Here is a 15,706-nt window from a genome sequence, read left to right as displayed (position 1 = left end):
CGTTTTCCATCCGTGCTGGGTTGAGCGTTGAGCTAGCAACTCGACCTCGTAAAAAAGAAATTTCCTGCTGCAGAAACATCAACAGCAAAAAAAAGTTGATGGCCTGTGCTCTCTCGTGAGTTGAAAGGCAATTTCTCTTCTTTCTCAATATTTTTTTGCTGCTTAAGAAAGGCTGTAAAAATAAACAAGGAAACTGTAGACCAGTGAGCCTGACATCACAAGTGGAAAAGTTATTAGAAGGTATTCTAAGGCACCAGATATGAGTATTTGGATAGACATGGACTGATTAGGGATGGTCAGCATGGCTTTGGGCATGGTAGGTCATGTCTAACCAATTTGTAGAGTTTTTTGAGGAAGTTACCAGGAATGTTGATGAAGGCAGGCAGTAGATGTTGTCTAGATGGACTTAAGCAAGGCATTTGACAAGGTCCCGCATGGGAGGTTGGTCAAGAAAATTCAATCGCTCGGCATTCAAAATGAGGTAGTAAATTGGATTGGACATTGGCTTTGTGGGAGAAGCCAGAGAGTGGAAGTAGATGGTTGACTCTTTGACTAGAGGTGTGCCGCACGGATCGGTACTGGATCCATTGTTGTTTATCATCCTGACCACTGATATAGATCACAGTGTGGTTAACTGGTTCAGCAACTATGCAGATGAGACACCAAGGTTAGGGGTGTAGTGGAGAGCAAGGAAGGCTATTAGAACCTGCAGCAGGATTTGGACCAGCTGGAAAAATGGGCTGAAAAATGGCAAATGGAATTTAATGCAGACAAGTGTAAGGTGTTGCATTTTGGTAGGACCAATCAGGGTAGGTCTTGCACAGTGAACGGTAGGGCACTGAGGAGCATGGTAGAACAAAGGGCTCTGGGAATACAGATCCATAATTCATTGAAAGTTGGAGTCACAGGTAGATAAGGTTGTAAAACAGCTTTTGGCACATTGGCCTTCATAAATCAAAGTAGTAAATACAGGTGATGGAATGATATGTTGAAGTTGTACAAGATGTTGGTGAGGCCTAATTTGGAATTTGGTGTGCAGTTTTGGTCACCTACCTACAGGAAAGATGCAAATAATGTTGAAAATACAGATGAAATTTACAAGGACATTGCTGGTACTGGAGGACTTGAGTTGTAAGGAATGATTGAATAGGTTAGGACTTTATTCCTTGGAACATAGAAAATTGAGAGGAGATTTGATAGAGGTATACAAAAATTGAGGGGTTTAGATAGGGTAAATGCAAGCAGGAGTTTTCCATCGAGTTTGGTGGGACTACATCTAGAGGTCGTGGATTAAGGGTGAAAGGTGAAAAGTTTAAAGGGAATGTAATGCCCTGGTTCATATTTTTACTGTTATTCTGTATGTATTTCATTTTGGCAGTTCTGTAAGAGCTGCTTGTTTTCAGCTTGCTCCGTTTCGACTTGTTTGGGTTACTATTGAAGACGAGGGATGATATAGAATGTGTGCCATCTAATTAGCGGGAGGTTTTTTTTCTTGGTGAGGGACAATAAGGTTGGTCTTGAATTTTTTTTTTGTTCGGTGAGAGATGGAGAGAGAAGGTGCTGGGGAGAACCAGATGATCCGGTGGGAGACCCGTTTGTTTGAGATGGATTGTGAGCAATGTTTTCTACGTAGTTCAGTCTAGTTTTTGTACTGTGTCATGTAACACCATGGTCCTGGAGGAACGTTGTCTCATTTTTACTATGTACTGTACCAGCAGTTATGGTCGAAATGACAATAAAAGTGACCTGACTTGATGTTTGGAAGGTGGTGTGTGCTTTCACGCTGACCGAGGGCCCAGCGCGTGAGTGACAGAGAAGTTCAAGATGAGCTCCAACTTGTGCACATTTAACTGTTTAATTAGAATGGGCCCTTCTCTTTGTTATTCTTTACTAACCCTTTAGTTAAGATTCATAAATATACTAGTCCTTTAATCATATGCAGTATACTGTCTGTTATTTTATGGCACCAATTTGTAACAGGGTAGCAAATTACACAGCATCCACACAAACTGAGGTTTGGGATGGGAGAGTGCCTCAATCTCATTAGTTTGGTAGGGCCAGAGGTTGTCTTCCTTAGACTCACACAGCCAAAGAAACCAGGGTGTTTCAGGAACATGAGGGGGAACCTCGTCATTCAGAAGGTGGTGAGAGTGTGGAATGAACTGCCAGTGCACGTGGTGCATGTGAGGTCGATTTCAGCATTTAAGAGAGGTTTGGATAGGTAATGGATGGGAGGGGTATGGAGGGTTTGGGCTAGGTGCAGGTAGATGCCATTAGGCAGGTTAAATAGTTTGGCATGGACTAGATGGGCTGAAGGGACTGTTTCTTTTTCTGTGCTGTACTTTTCTATGACTTTATATGAACTTGACACTGATAATATGCTAATGCTATCCACAGATTACCAGCCAGGGTCCACAGAAGTCTGGGAGGTGTTCCTCTTTCAGTGACATCTTCCATCCTCCAGCATTTAAGAAAGAGAAAGACAAGAATAGGCCATATGGTCTTTTAAGCCTGCTTTGTGTGATCTTAGCTGATCCTGTGCTTTGTTCCCTCTTGAACGTTCCCCATGTGTTCAGATTCTTGGGAACTGATTGTGTATGGCTGATGTGAAGAATTCCAAAATATTATTTCTTGTGTAAAGCACAATTTCTGTAACTTGGCCCTAAATGGCTGTTTTACCTTTCCTCGCCAAGAGAATTTGGAGGAAGCTGATGAGCATGTGATGGTAGGGAAATTTGGGGTGAGGGGTACTCTGAAAGTTGGCATGGAGTAAATGGGCCAAATGACAGCTGTCTGAGTCTTAAGCAAATATGAAATTCAAAATAGTTCTTGATTCTAATGATAGAAGCAATGATTTATTTTTATCTCCCTAGGGAGTCCCCCCTCAGTCTCTAATCTAATTTTAAACAAGTGAACTTTAGTTGCTGCTGCCTTCTATTTGGTGGGGCAGTTGATAGGGTGAGATGCTAATGCCCTTTCTCAGAATTGGGTATATTACCACTGACTTGTATGACGTGAAGTTTGTTGTTTTGCAGTAGCAGTGCAGTGCCAAGACAAAGAATTACTATAAATTACTAAATAGTGCAAAAAAACTGCTTGGAAGATTAATTGGTCATACAAGGCGTAATAGGTTAGTTGGTATATGTGGAGAGAACAGAATTAAAGTTGCAGCTCAATTACTGTTCAGAGTTAGAAATGGCTAAATCAATTAAGGTGTGGGGGGAAGTGTTGGGAGAGGCAAAGAGAGGACAAAAGGAAGATTGTGCTGAAATGGAAGGCAAAAGAAATTAAATGACAACAGGAATGACAATACAAGATTTAAGTGAAGTGTAAGTGAATCTGAAATTAACCAAGTGGGAAATAATGAAAATGTATATTATCAGAAATTACTGAACTCTTGAGTTCAGAAGACTGAAATGACCCAGGTCTGAAAATGAAGTGCTATTCCTCAAGCTTGTATTGTGTCCCTGTTGAACAGTGTAGGAGGCAGAGGGCCAGTGATCAGTCGGGTGCAGAATTATCTTTTAGGGACTGAAAGCTTTGTGGTTGTGCTTGGGAATTGAATGAAGGTGTTTAGTAAAGTCATTGCCAATCTGCATCAAGTTCCCCTTCCCTGAGAAGAGAGACCAGGTCCTGAATGGTGAGTGTAGTGTATTAATTAAAAGTACAAGTAAACTGCTGCTTCATGTGGAAGAATAATTTAGGGCCTTAGGTGGTGGGAAAGGAGGAGGAGTGAGAGGTGTCATGAGATGAGCAGTTGGTATTTGTTGAAATGGGTAGAATAGAGCATACTGAAGTGGACTGGTACCTTCTAAATGGTAAGGAAGTATTGGCAAAGGAAAGATACATTTTGTGGCATCATGCTGGAAGTGTTCGATCTGATGGAGGATAATGCATTGCAGGGGAAGGCTGGTGGAATGCAAAGTCCTCCTTCCTAGTCCTAGAAACAGGAATGAAAATAAGTGTGGAAACTTGGAGGGACTATACAATTGAGGATGGGGGGGGGGGGGGGGGGTAGAACATTGGAAACACTGGTATAGAAATTGTCATTGTCTGGACAGTTGTACTCATGACTGAGAAACTGCGAGTATAGAATAGAACCTTTGGAGGAAGCTCGGTTGATGGGTTGAATTACCCCTCAAACATCAGCCTCTTGAACCACGGGATGACTTCAATCATCCTAACACAAACTGATTCCATAGCCTATGGACTCACTTCCAAGGACACTGCAACTCTTTTTGATATATATTGTTTATTTATTTATTATGATTTTCTTTTTGTATTTGCACAGTTTGTCTTTTGCACAATGGTTGTTCCGTCATGTGTAGTTTTTCATTGATTCTATTGTTTCCTTTTATTTACTGTGAATGCTTGCAAGAAAATGAATCTCAGGGTAGTATATGGTGACATATCTGTACTTTGATAATAAATTTGCTTAGAACTTTGAAAAATGTATGCTGTGAGAATTGTGGGCTTGTGTGGGTTAACTATCACCAGCCTTTCTCCTGAAATAGAGTTAAGAATTTCAAGAAAGTTAAGCCTGGCTTTATTTGTCAAATATACATTGAACCATACAGTGAAGTACATTGTTTACGTCAACAACCGACATAGTCCGAGGATTGTGCTGGGGTCAGCCCACAAGTGTTACCATTCTTCTGGTGCCAACATAGCATGCCCACAGCTTGATAGATAGATAGATAGATAGATACTTTATTCATCCCCATGGGGAAATTCAACTTTTTTTTCCAATGTCCCATACACTTGTTGTAGCAAAACTAATTACATACAATACTTAACTCAGTAAAAAATATGATATGCATCTAAATCACTATCTCAAAAAGCATTAATAATAGCTTTTTAAAAGTTCTTAAGTCCTGGCGGTAGAATTGTAAAGCCTAATGGCATTGGGGAGTATTGACCTCTTCATCCTGTCTGAGGAGCATTGCATCGATAGTAACCTGTCGCTGAAACTGCTTCTCTGTCTCTGGATGGTGCTATGTAGAGGATGACCAACCCTTACTATCCATTTGTCTTTGGAATGTGGGAGCAAACTGGAATAGCCAGAGGCAATCCATGCAGTCACGGGGAGAAGGTACAAGCTCCATGCAGACAGCGGTGGGAATTGAACCCTGATTTCTTTGAAGGTGAGAGCACGCAAGATGAAGATTCATCAGTACAAAGGTAGCAGGAAAAACATCATGTCAGGCTTGGCAGTTCATTTCAGTGCAGCTGCAATGCTATGAAGCTGAGACATCTGAGGTCCAATTATTTGGAGTGGAAGCCCTGACAGGCTAGTAGAAACCTACTGCCATTGGGAGGAGATGGGAAAAGTGAAAAGGAAGATAAATCTGGAGGAGTGATTCTGTCAAGAGTTGTTGATACTTGCAACCCTTAACATTTGGGGAAAAATAGAGACGTGTTGTTAGTTTCTCATGTTTTCAAATGTTAAGGATTAAGTTTCAACATCTCTTGATAGTTGCTAAGGATTGAAACGCCAGAGAAAGTGACATGTGAAGAAGGGCAGTGGATCAGAACAACTTTGTGAAATGCATTGGTGCTGTTGGAGAGGGCTTCACGAGCACAAATGTGCTGGTCTGTGAAACGGGTTGTCAGGATGCTGTAAAAACGTAATGAGAGAAATGTTGACTATATCTGTGGATTGAAACAGTTAAGGATGAAAATTTAGTTGGAATCTACAAATGGTTTGTTTAAACTGAAGAATCGATGATGAAAGGAATGTGTTTGTGAAAGCAGATTCTGGCTAATGCCTAATCAGACATGTAAACATGGGAAGGGAAACCAAAATCAATCAAGGTAAAAGATCTTCTGAGACAGCCATGCCTGTTAGTGGTAGATTAAATGCATTTTAAAATCTCTGAAAATGCATGTTTGAAATTCCTGTGTCTGTTTGTTAACCTTGAAGAGTAAAATATTTTCTACGTTAGTAGAGGGATGTCTGCTCTATATATTCTTTGAAAACTACAGGTAAATTTCCACTGTCAGCTGTTTAATAACCCCAGATTAATGTTGTAGGGTTGATAAAACATTAAGTTTAGAAGATTCAATGCAAGCACTTCGGAAATGCCAGTCATATTCTTCGTGCTTTGTTCATGCGGCTTGAACCAGTCTGGACATTCTCTTCTAACCCCTCTCATTAATGAGGCGTTTTCTCCCGCAGAACTGCTGCTCGCTGGATGCTCTTTTTTTTGTTTGTTTTTCGCACCGTTCTCTGTAAACTTTAGAGACTGTTGTGTATGAAAATCCCAAGAGAGCACCAGTTTCTGTGATACTCAAACCAACCTGTCTGGTACCAACAATCATTCTACAATCAAAGTAACACATTTCTTCCCTATTCTGATGTTTGGTCTGAGCAACAACTAAACCTCTTGACCATGTCTGCTGTCCATTCTATCTATGCTTCTTATCATCTTGTACACCTCTTATTCGTCCTCCTTCTCTCAAGAGGAAAGCCCTAGCTTGCTCAACCTATCCTCATAAGACATCCCCTCTAATCTAGGCAGCATCTTGGTAAATCTCCTCTGCACCCTTTCTAAAGCTTCCACATCCTTCCTATAATGAGCTGACTGGAACTGAACACAACACTCCAAGTGTGATCTAACCAGAGTATTATAGAGCTACAACATTACCTTGCAGCTCTTAAACTCAATCCCATGACTAATGAAGGTCATCATATCATACGTCACTTTAATCATCCTGTCAACTTACAGTGGAACTTTGAGGGATCTATGGCAGTGGACCCTAACATCCCTCTGTTCCTCCACACTATTAAGAATCCTGCCATTAACCCTATATTCTGCCTTTCAAGTTTGACTTTCCAATGTGAATCACTTCTCACTTCCCTGGATTAAACTCCATCTGCCACTTCTCAGTCCAGCTTTTCATCCTATCAATGTCCCATTGTAACCTACAACAACCTTCTACACTGTCCACAGCACCACCAACCGTCACGTCACCTGCAAACTTACTAACCCACCTTTCCAATTCCTCATCCAAGTCATTTATAAAAATCACAAATAGAAGGAGTCCCAGAACAGGTCCCTGTGGAACACTAAAGGCCACTGACCTCTAGGCAGAATATGCTCCATCCTCTACCACCCTCTGCTTTCTGTGGACAGACCAATTCTGAATCCACATAGCCAAATTTCCCTGAATCCCATGCCTCCTGACTTTCTGAGTAAGTTTACCATTAGGAACCTTGTCAAGACTCCTTACTAAAATCCATATACACTACATCCACTGCTCTACCTTCCATCCATTTGTTTTGTCCCTCCTCAAAGAATTTAATCAGGCTCGTGATTAAACCTGCCTCTCACAAAGCCATGTTGACTATCCCTTATCAGACAGTGCTTTGCCAAATGCTCATAAATCCTGCCTCAAAGAAGCCTTTCCAATAATTTACCCACTACTGAAGTAAGATTCACTGGTCTGTAATTCCCAGTGTTATCAGTACTTCCTTTCTTAAACAAAGGAGTAACATTTGCCACCCTCCAATTGTCTGGTACTACTCCTATGGTGCAGTAATCTCTTCCCTTGCTTCCTGTAGTAACATGGGATATATCCCATCTGACCCCATGGATATATCTATCCTATCAAAAGTTCCAGCACATCATCTTAATGTTAACATGTTCCAGCACATCAGCCTGTTATACATTGACCTCGCATTCATCAAGGTCCATCTCATTGGTGAATATTGAAACAAAATATAATTTAAGGACCTCCCCTACCTCATCTGACTCCAGGCGCATGTTTCCTTTTTTTTAAAATCCCTGATCTATCCTATCCTCACTAGAGTCATCCTCCTGTTCTTCATGCATGTGTAGAACCTTAATCCTACTTGCCAAAGCCTTCTCGTTGCCCCTTCTAGCTCTCCTAAGTCCATTCTAAAGTTCCTTCTTGGCCACCTTGTAACAATCTGTCTGATCCTTGCTTCCTAAACCTTAAATCTGCTTCTTTCTTCCTCTTCTTCCAGTGAAAACATCTTGCTGCTTTTGTGTTGTAAAACTTCATTTTCCATTTCATTTGGCAGTAAAGATGATCATTATGAATGGGGTTTGAAGAATCGAGGGGTGGCACTGCATGCCCTGTGCCAACAAAAGTTTTGCATTTTCCATCTTGGGCATGCGACCCCTAGCATAGATGATCACAGTGGGAGGGCAACTAGAGTCTATGGAAAGAATTTTCAAGATTGCACCCACAGGAGAAGAAGGATGCAACAGCGAAATTTCAAGGAAGAGATTTTCAAAGAATGTGTGCAGTACTGAAGCGTTTCTATTTAGCAAAATGCACACTTTGTATTGTACATCTGCATTTTTGAAATATTTTCTGTAATGTAACCATTTTATCAATGCAATTAACATCATCTTGCAGTTCTCTCTTCTAAGTGTGAGGACTGAGAATTATAGGCAACTTAATGAAGTTTCAAGTGTGACATTTCTGCATTTCTTTAAGGGGTATAAAGAGTATCCTTGGTAAGGAGTCTCTATACGTCTCTCTTGGTGGAATGCATGGGTTTTCTCTGGGTGCTCTGGTTTCCTCCCACAGTCAAAAGATGTACCCGGTAGGTTAATTGGTCATTGTAAATTGTCCCTTGATTAGGTTTGGGTTAAATCGGGGTTGTCGGTTTGCTAGGCTAAGCAGCTCGAAGAGCCTATCCTGCACTTTATCACGTAATAAGATGAATGAAATAGTCTTTCTAACAAGCTTATTTTTCATTATTTCACTGTTTTGCTGTAACATTTTCATGTTTCTGGGCAGCCATCCGGTTCAAGTCTTTGACATAATTTCACACTGCTACTGCTATCTAAAACTTGCTGTTTTCTTTCTTCCACAGTCAAAATCGGATGATATCGTAATAGTTTCTTCAAAATATAAGCAGATGTATGAGTGCAAGCTGCCAGCTCAAGCCATGAAGTTTCAGCAGGACTCTGAAAATGAAGAACAGTCTTACACTGGGCTAGACATTTCTGAACTGTTGAAGCCAATGCATTCAGCACCTTGCCTTGTAAAGGTGAAGTTGTTGCTATGGACGGAATTAAGCTGAATTATCTGTATCTTTTAAAGTGATCTTTTAGTCTTCACCTCTTGTGTCTTTCCCCTCCTTTGATGCTTTACCCATTCACTGTCATTTTAAAATTGTATGAATGTTGTATACTGTCAGATTAGAATATGTATTACCATTTTAAAATGCTTGGAAGGATGACTTCCCTCATCAACCTTTTACTTGATTTTGTTCTCCCTAGGACATTATTGCTTTGAGGTATAGGTCTGTGGGCCCATTAAGTCTGCTCTGCCATTAATTATTATCCCTCTCAACCCTATTCACTTGCTTTCTCCCCATAAACTTTGACCATCACTAATCAAGAGCCTATCAACCTCTGATTTAAATATACCCAATAACTTGGCCTCACCACAGTCTTGCTCAAGAAATTCCTCCTCATCTGTTCTAAAGAGGTGTTCTTCTATTTTGAGGGTTCTTTGGTTTTAGATTCCCCCACTGTAGGAAACATCCTTTCCATGTCCACTCTATCTTGGTCTTTTAGTATTCCGTAGGTTTCAACAAGATCTCCCCCTTATTCTTCTAAACTCCAGTGACTACAGGTCCAAAATCATCAAATGCTTCTTATACGTTAACCCTTTCATTTCTGGGATCATTCTCGTGAACCTCCTCTGGACTCTCCAGTGCAACCTTTCTTAAATAAGAGATCTAAGACTCTCAATATTCCAAATGTAGTCTGACCATTGCCTTATAAAGCCTCAGATTTGTGTTCCTCTTTTTGCTCTTGTTAATTGTTGTACTGGCCTTTCCATTAACACCTATGCAATTCCATAGAACATTACAGCACAGAAACAGGCCCTTTGGCCCTTCTTGGCTGTGCCGAACCATTTTTCTGACTAGTCCTAGTGACCTGCACCTGGAGGACCATATCCCTCCATACCCCTCTCATCCATGTCCAAGTTTTTCTTAAATGTTAAAAGTGAGCCTGCATTTACCACTTCATCTGGCAGCTCATTCCACCCTCCCACCACTCTCTGTGTGAAGAAACCCCCCCCCCATGTTCCCTTTAAACTTTTCCCCCTTCACCCTTAACCCATGTCCTCTTTTTTTTTGTTCTCCCCTAGCCTCAGTGGAAAAAGCCTGCTTGAATTCACACTGTCTATACCCATCATAATTTTATATACCTCTATCATATCTCCCCTCATTCTTCTACACTCCAAGGAATACACTCCTAACCTATTCAACCTTTCTCTGTAACTCAGTTTCTCAAGTCCCGGCAACATCCTTGTAAACCTTCTCTGCAATCTTTCAACCTTATTAATATCCTTCCTGTAATTATGTGACCAAAACTGCACAAAATACTCCAAATTTGGCCTCACCAATGTCTTATACAAAAACATTGATACAAAGAAATTCAAACTGCTTTTTTTCTTATCTAACTCCTGAAGAATGTAAGGATGCACCACTATTGAAGATATCAATTATTATTAGTTCCTGGGCTGTGGGGTATATCTGGGAAGATCAGTATTTAACATGAATCCCTATTGCTCTTAGATTTTGATTGCCATGAACTGCTATCCCTGTGATGAAGATATTCCCACATTGCTTTTAGTTAAATAGTTTCGAGATTTAAACAGGAGCAGTTGTACATTTCCAAGTTAGAACGATGTGTGACCTTGTTGAAATGGTGTGTTGTTGCATGAATGAAATAACTGGTAGATACAAAGCAGCTTCTTTATTCGACAAAATAAGATACAGCAGGCATCATACGGAGACGCTTTCGGTGGAAAGGTTTGCTGGCCCAACTTGGGGCTCGATATTTATTGGCTAAGCACAAAGGACAATTCCATATTTACAAAGTATAGATAATGCTTTCTTTGAAACTACATACAACTTCACACCTTCTGGTTCACATCCATCCCGCAGATGCCAGCAGCATCTGGACTGGGATTCACAGCTTTTAGGAAATGCATTGTTCAAAATTAAATCCACAATACATTTTCAAGGAACAGAAGACTGGTAGCCAAAGCCTTTTGCTAAATGTAAATGACCTAAACCCAAAAATCACTCCAACGTGGTGTTTATTTTTTTCCTCACAGGTCAAGGAGTGGTGGACATATGAGTTTTGCTATGGCCAGTATATCAAGCAGTATCACACAGAAGGTAAGTATAAATATGAGCTTGTATTGGTAGCCAAATTTTGATTTTTATTTAATTTTGTCAGGATATGTAAATATTTATTGCCCTTAAGGAGATGGTGGTGTGCTGTCATATCAAATTTCCCATAAACTCCCCTGTAAATTATTTTAGCATTTGTAACTTTTATTGCTTTCTCTCCCATGTTCTTTGAATTTGTTATTACCATGCTGGGGGGGCAGAAGGGCTTTAAGTTCAGGCAACCTCCAGGAACTTCAAACCAATTCTTTCCATATTTCCTTGTCCCATGCTACCATACTACCCTTTCCTCTTGCTCTATTTTCATTGCTCAATCTTGAAACCTTTATATGGTTCAACTAACATTTTCAAATTGACACTCAGTTGCCTGATTCTTTGTGTCCTAGAAATGAGTTACTGAGACATAAAATCTTCAATAAAAAATGGCAGTCTTGCCATTTAATTCCACACCAATGTTTAAGTTAACAAAATGAGCAGAGAAGGAATCATATGTGAAGTTAACATGCGTTGACTGGGTCTAAACAAATAACCATCATCAAAACTAGACAAAAATGGTTTTTTATCGTCAAAGCCTACTGCACTCTAGATTTTTAACAAGGTCTGCAAAATGAGCTTCAAAGAGTCTTTTCAAAGCTAGACAGTTCAGCTATAAAAGCAATTCCTAGCTACTAATTTTTTAGTCTCTTTGCTTGTGCAAGGATATACATAGTCTTGCAACCCTTTCTTGACCCTCACCTCCCCACCAATTGAAGCTGCACATCATCTGCAGTAGAGAGGGAAAGAATACAGCACAATTTTGCTTTAATTCTTTGAAGTCATTCCCTAGAAATACAACGTTTGCTATTTTGCTGATTGATACAGGACTGATTTTCTTTAAAGCTATTTGCCTGTTCTTACTGTGTGCCTGAATAGTCGAATGTAGTCTTTTTTAAACTGCAAAACTATCTGCATTATACATTAAAGCTGCTGTTTATTTAATGAGATAAAATTTAGAGCGCTGGCAATTAGGCAAAGCACTGCATCTGCAGTGTCGCTCAAGATGTGTTTGCAACTAGATTTCTTGCCAGAAATCTTCCCACGAATTGTGGGAAATCTCTGCATGGGCCTGGAATATTAAAAACTGATGTTGACCTCTTAACGGGCAAGTTAAGAGTTCAGAGGCAAAAGCAGAATGGTGATTGGAGGCAAAAGCACTGGATAAAGCAAGTGATTTAGAAAAGAACAGCCTCTGAAAGGTAGTTTCCATGCTGGTGAAGTTGTGCTGTATAACAGCAATTGCTTTCTATTAAAGTGCTACTGAAAGAATTGAAGTTGCCTACATTGCCAGCTTCAAGATCAATGCTGTGTTTGTCAAACACTGCATAAAGTTCTCTTTTTAACTCTACTTTGAAGATGGAGTTTGCATTTTAGCTGTAATTTTCTTGTTGTGTTCAGATTCTGAAGTTAAAGGAGATGTGATGTATCTTGGGTTTTATGAATCTGAATTTGACTGGAACAATGAAACTGCAAAGGTAAGGATATAATTCGCATCATAGGTAGGCTGATCTGGTGTCACACTATTGTGGGTGCCAGTAGATCAAAGTTTTAAATGTATGCTGTTATTCAGATCTACTCAAGCCAAAGAAACACATACAAAATACTGGAGGAACTGAGCAGGTCAGGTAGCATCTATGGAAAGGAACAGTGTTGACATTTTGGGTCAAGGCCCTTTATCAGTCTTGATGGGACTAGCCCGAAACGTCAACATGGTTCCTTTCCATAGATGCTGCCTGATCTACTCAGTTCTTCCAGCATTTTGTATGTGTTACTCTGGACTTTCAGCGTCTGCAGAACCTCCTGTGTTTGTTTCTGCTCAAGCCAGATTGCTTTGGCTACTAACCTTATACAGGTATGAGCAATTAACTCTCTAGTTTTATACCTTGAATTTTATTTATCTGTTCTTTCCTCTGGTTTTTAATGTTGATCTTCAGGCTCTTTAATGGGATGATGCCAACTTTGTTCTTGTCTCTAGAATTGAAAGTTCATGTGTCTGAGTCCATTCAAGGCTGAGTCTGTAATTTGAGCTGATGCTTCAAGGGCTGAACAGAGGGAGTGGTACATCCTTGGGGCACTTTTTCAGTGATATGTTTAAACAGAAGCCACTTCTGTCCAGAAAGTAATCTGGTATCTGACCCATATTTATCTCTTAACCAAGATGATAAAAATAAATGGCCGGGTGTCTTATTGCTGTTCATGGGACCTTGCTGCGCGCAAATTGGCTGCTGCATTTTTTTGCATTAGTCACTGCTCCTCAAAAGTACATAATTCCTGTGAGATATCATGAATGGCGCTATATAAATGAAAGTTCTTTTATGCATGTTATTGTTCTCTATCACGGTTACTGCATTACTGAGTTGTGCGCAAATATTTATCACAAGCTTCCTTGCATAAATAGAAGATTTGTACTTTTATAACTTGCTTTGGAGCCCTGGAAGAATGTAGTAAATCATGGTAAGATCACAGGGATGTACCAATTTGCAGCATCCTATAATTGTGCAGGTACAAGCTCCTTTCTGTTTTATGAATACTGAGGCTAAATGTTGCGTTTAAAATATATACTTGCAGTTTTTTAAAAAAATGCCCCGTCAAATGTTAAGCTTGTCTGCTAATCTCCCATAGTTGCTTTCTCACTCATTTTTCAATGGTGCATTTGTTCAGAAACAGAAGTAACAATCTGATAGCTTTCAAATGATATTTTAATAAAAAGCTTGAGATATTAAATATTTAAGTTGTCTAAGTTGTGTATGAAACAATAACATGCCTTTAATCCTCTTTTTTCTGTATCCAGTCTACTGACTTTTTTGATTGCATGTAGATGCAACTATAAAAGCAACTGCAATTTTCTCATTTCTCGCAGTTGTGCCATTGCGGCAATTTTTCTCTCTACTTGTGAAAACAATACTTGTGTCATCTAGCTAAGGTAGTGAGTAGTTGCCATTCCAAGTTAATGAGTTGTTTGACATCAGTCTGGGCAGAGATGGGAATGTTTTTAGGAATTTTGTATTGGCAAGATAAGTAAATTAGACAGCATTTTGAACATAACCATTATTTAGTCACTACTGTCAGAAAGTGTTTGTGGAGAGGACAGGATCAGATGGTGGCAAAGTGCTTCCCAGCTCTTCCACCTTCATCCACAATTCCCAGCCAAAAGGTATTGGATAGCTTGTCAAGACCAGAGCTTGGATGTTGATCAATTCAGCCAAGATCTGAAGGAAAGCAAGTGCCCATGGAATTGAAACCAGTAAAGGAAGAAAGCTATTTGTGAGGTTTGCTTCTAATTGCAGCATGATTTTTAATAGATTACTGTTTATAGATGGTGAATTGCATAATAAAAATTGAATTACAAGCTTTTAAAATTGCAAATTAATTGTATTTTAATCCCTTTTATTTGCAGGCTTCAAAACAACATAAATTGAAGAGATATCATAGTCAGACTTATGTCAATGGATCGAAGTGTGACCTTAATGAAAAGCCAAGAGAGGCTGAAGTGAGAGTAAGTTTACAGTTTATCTTAGAAATTGGCTTAATAATGTACTTTAATCCTATACTTAAATCCAGAAATCAGCTGTGTGTCCACAGTCAAAAGATTAAATTCTCCTTGGCTTGAATCCATCTTTTTAAGTTTATTTCACTTTTGGTATACCATTTACTTTGGAGTGACTTTTTTAAAAAAAAAATATTATTACCTCTTAATGGTGTAGCAGTCAAAGTTGGGTTTATTGTTGTATGCACAAGTACATGTATACACAGGTGCAATGAAAAAGTTACTTGAAGCAACTTCACAGGCACATCGGTTTAGCAGCACTTACAAGAAAAACATAAACATGATGCTGGAAATCTGAAACAACACACAAAATGCTGGAGGAACTCAGCAGGTTAGGCAGCCTCTGTGGAAATGAACAGACAGTTGATGTCTCAGGCCAAAATAAAAAGGTGTGGAGGAGGGGTGGAGAGGAGACTAGCTGGAAGGTGATGAGTGAAGCCAGGTGGGTGGGCTGGAGAAGAAGGAATCTGATAGGAGAGGACCCAGAGGGAAGTAATAGGCAGGTGAGAGGAAGTAAAAGGTCAGAGTATAGAATTGGGAAGGGGGGGCAAAATTTGTTTACTGGAAGGAGAAATCTTTATTCATGCTATCAGGTTGGAGGCTACCCAGGTGGAATATAAGGTGTTAAGGTGTTGCTCCTCCACCCTGAGGGTGTCCTCATCTTGGCACAAGAGGAGGCCATGGACCGACACGTCAGAATGGAGATCTGAATTTAAATGCCTGGCCTTTGGAAAGTCCAGCTTGTGGCGGATGGTGCGGAGGTGTGTGATAAAGCAGTCCTCCAAATTATGGGTCTCGCCAATGTAGAGGATGCTGCATCAGGAGCACCGGACACATACAGACCCCAGCAGGTTCGCAGGTGAAGTGTTGCCTCGACTGGAAGGGCTGCATGGGGCCCTGAATGGAGATGAGGAAAGGGGTGTATGGCAGTT

At 40.1% G+C, this 15,706-nt stretch overlaps 1 protein-coding gene across 2 annotated transcripts in view; it reads left to right on the top strand.

Annotated features, from left to right (window-relative positions):
* The window catches only part of os9 (OS9 endoplasmic reticulum lectin), a 70,206-nt gene that overhangs the window by 19,589 nt on the left and 34,911 nt on the right, over positions 1-15,706 (top strand). For both annotated transcript variants that reach the window (XM_073071139.1, XM_073071138.1), the window contains exons 2-5: positions 8,852-9,028; positions 11,116-11,179; positions 12,626-12,702; positions 14,625-14,723. In XM_073071139.1, coding sequence (XP_072927240.1) covers positions 8,852-9,028; positions 11,116-11,179; positions 12,626-12,702; positions 14,625-14,723 — 417 coding nt within the window. The remainder of the gene's footprint in view (positions 1-8,851; positions 9,029-11,115; positions 11,180-12,625; positions 12,703-14,624; positions 14,724-15,706) is intronic.

This window comes from Hemitrygon akajei, chromosome 18 (assembly GCF_048418815.1).
Source record: "Hemitrygon akajei chromosome 18, sHemAka1.3, whole genome shotgun sequence".
Taxonomy (NCBI): Eukaryota; Metazoa; Chordata; class Chondrichthyes; order Myliobatiformes; family Dasyatidae; genus Hemitrygon; species Hemitrygon akajei.
Note: the sequence above shows the minus strand (reverse complement) of the source record. Positions and strands in the feature narration are given on the sequence as shown.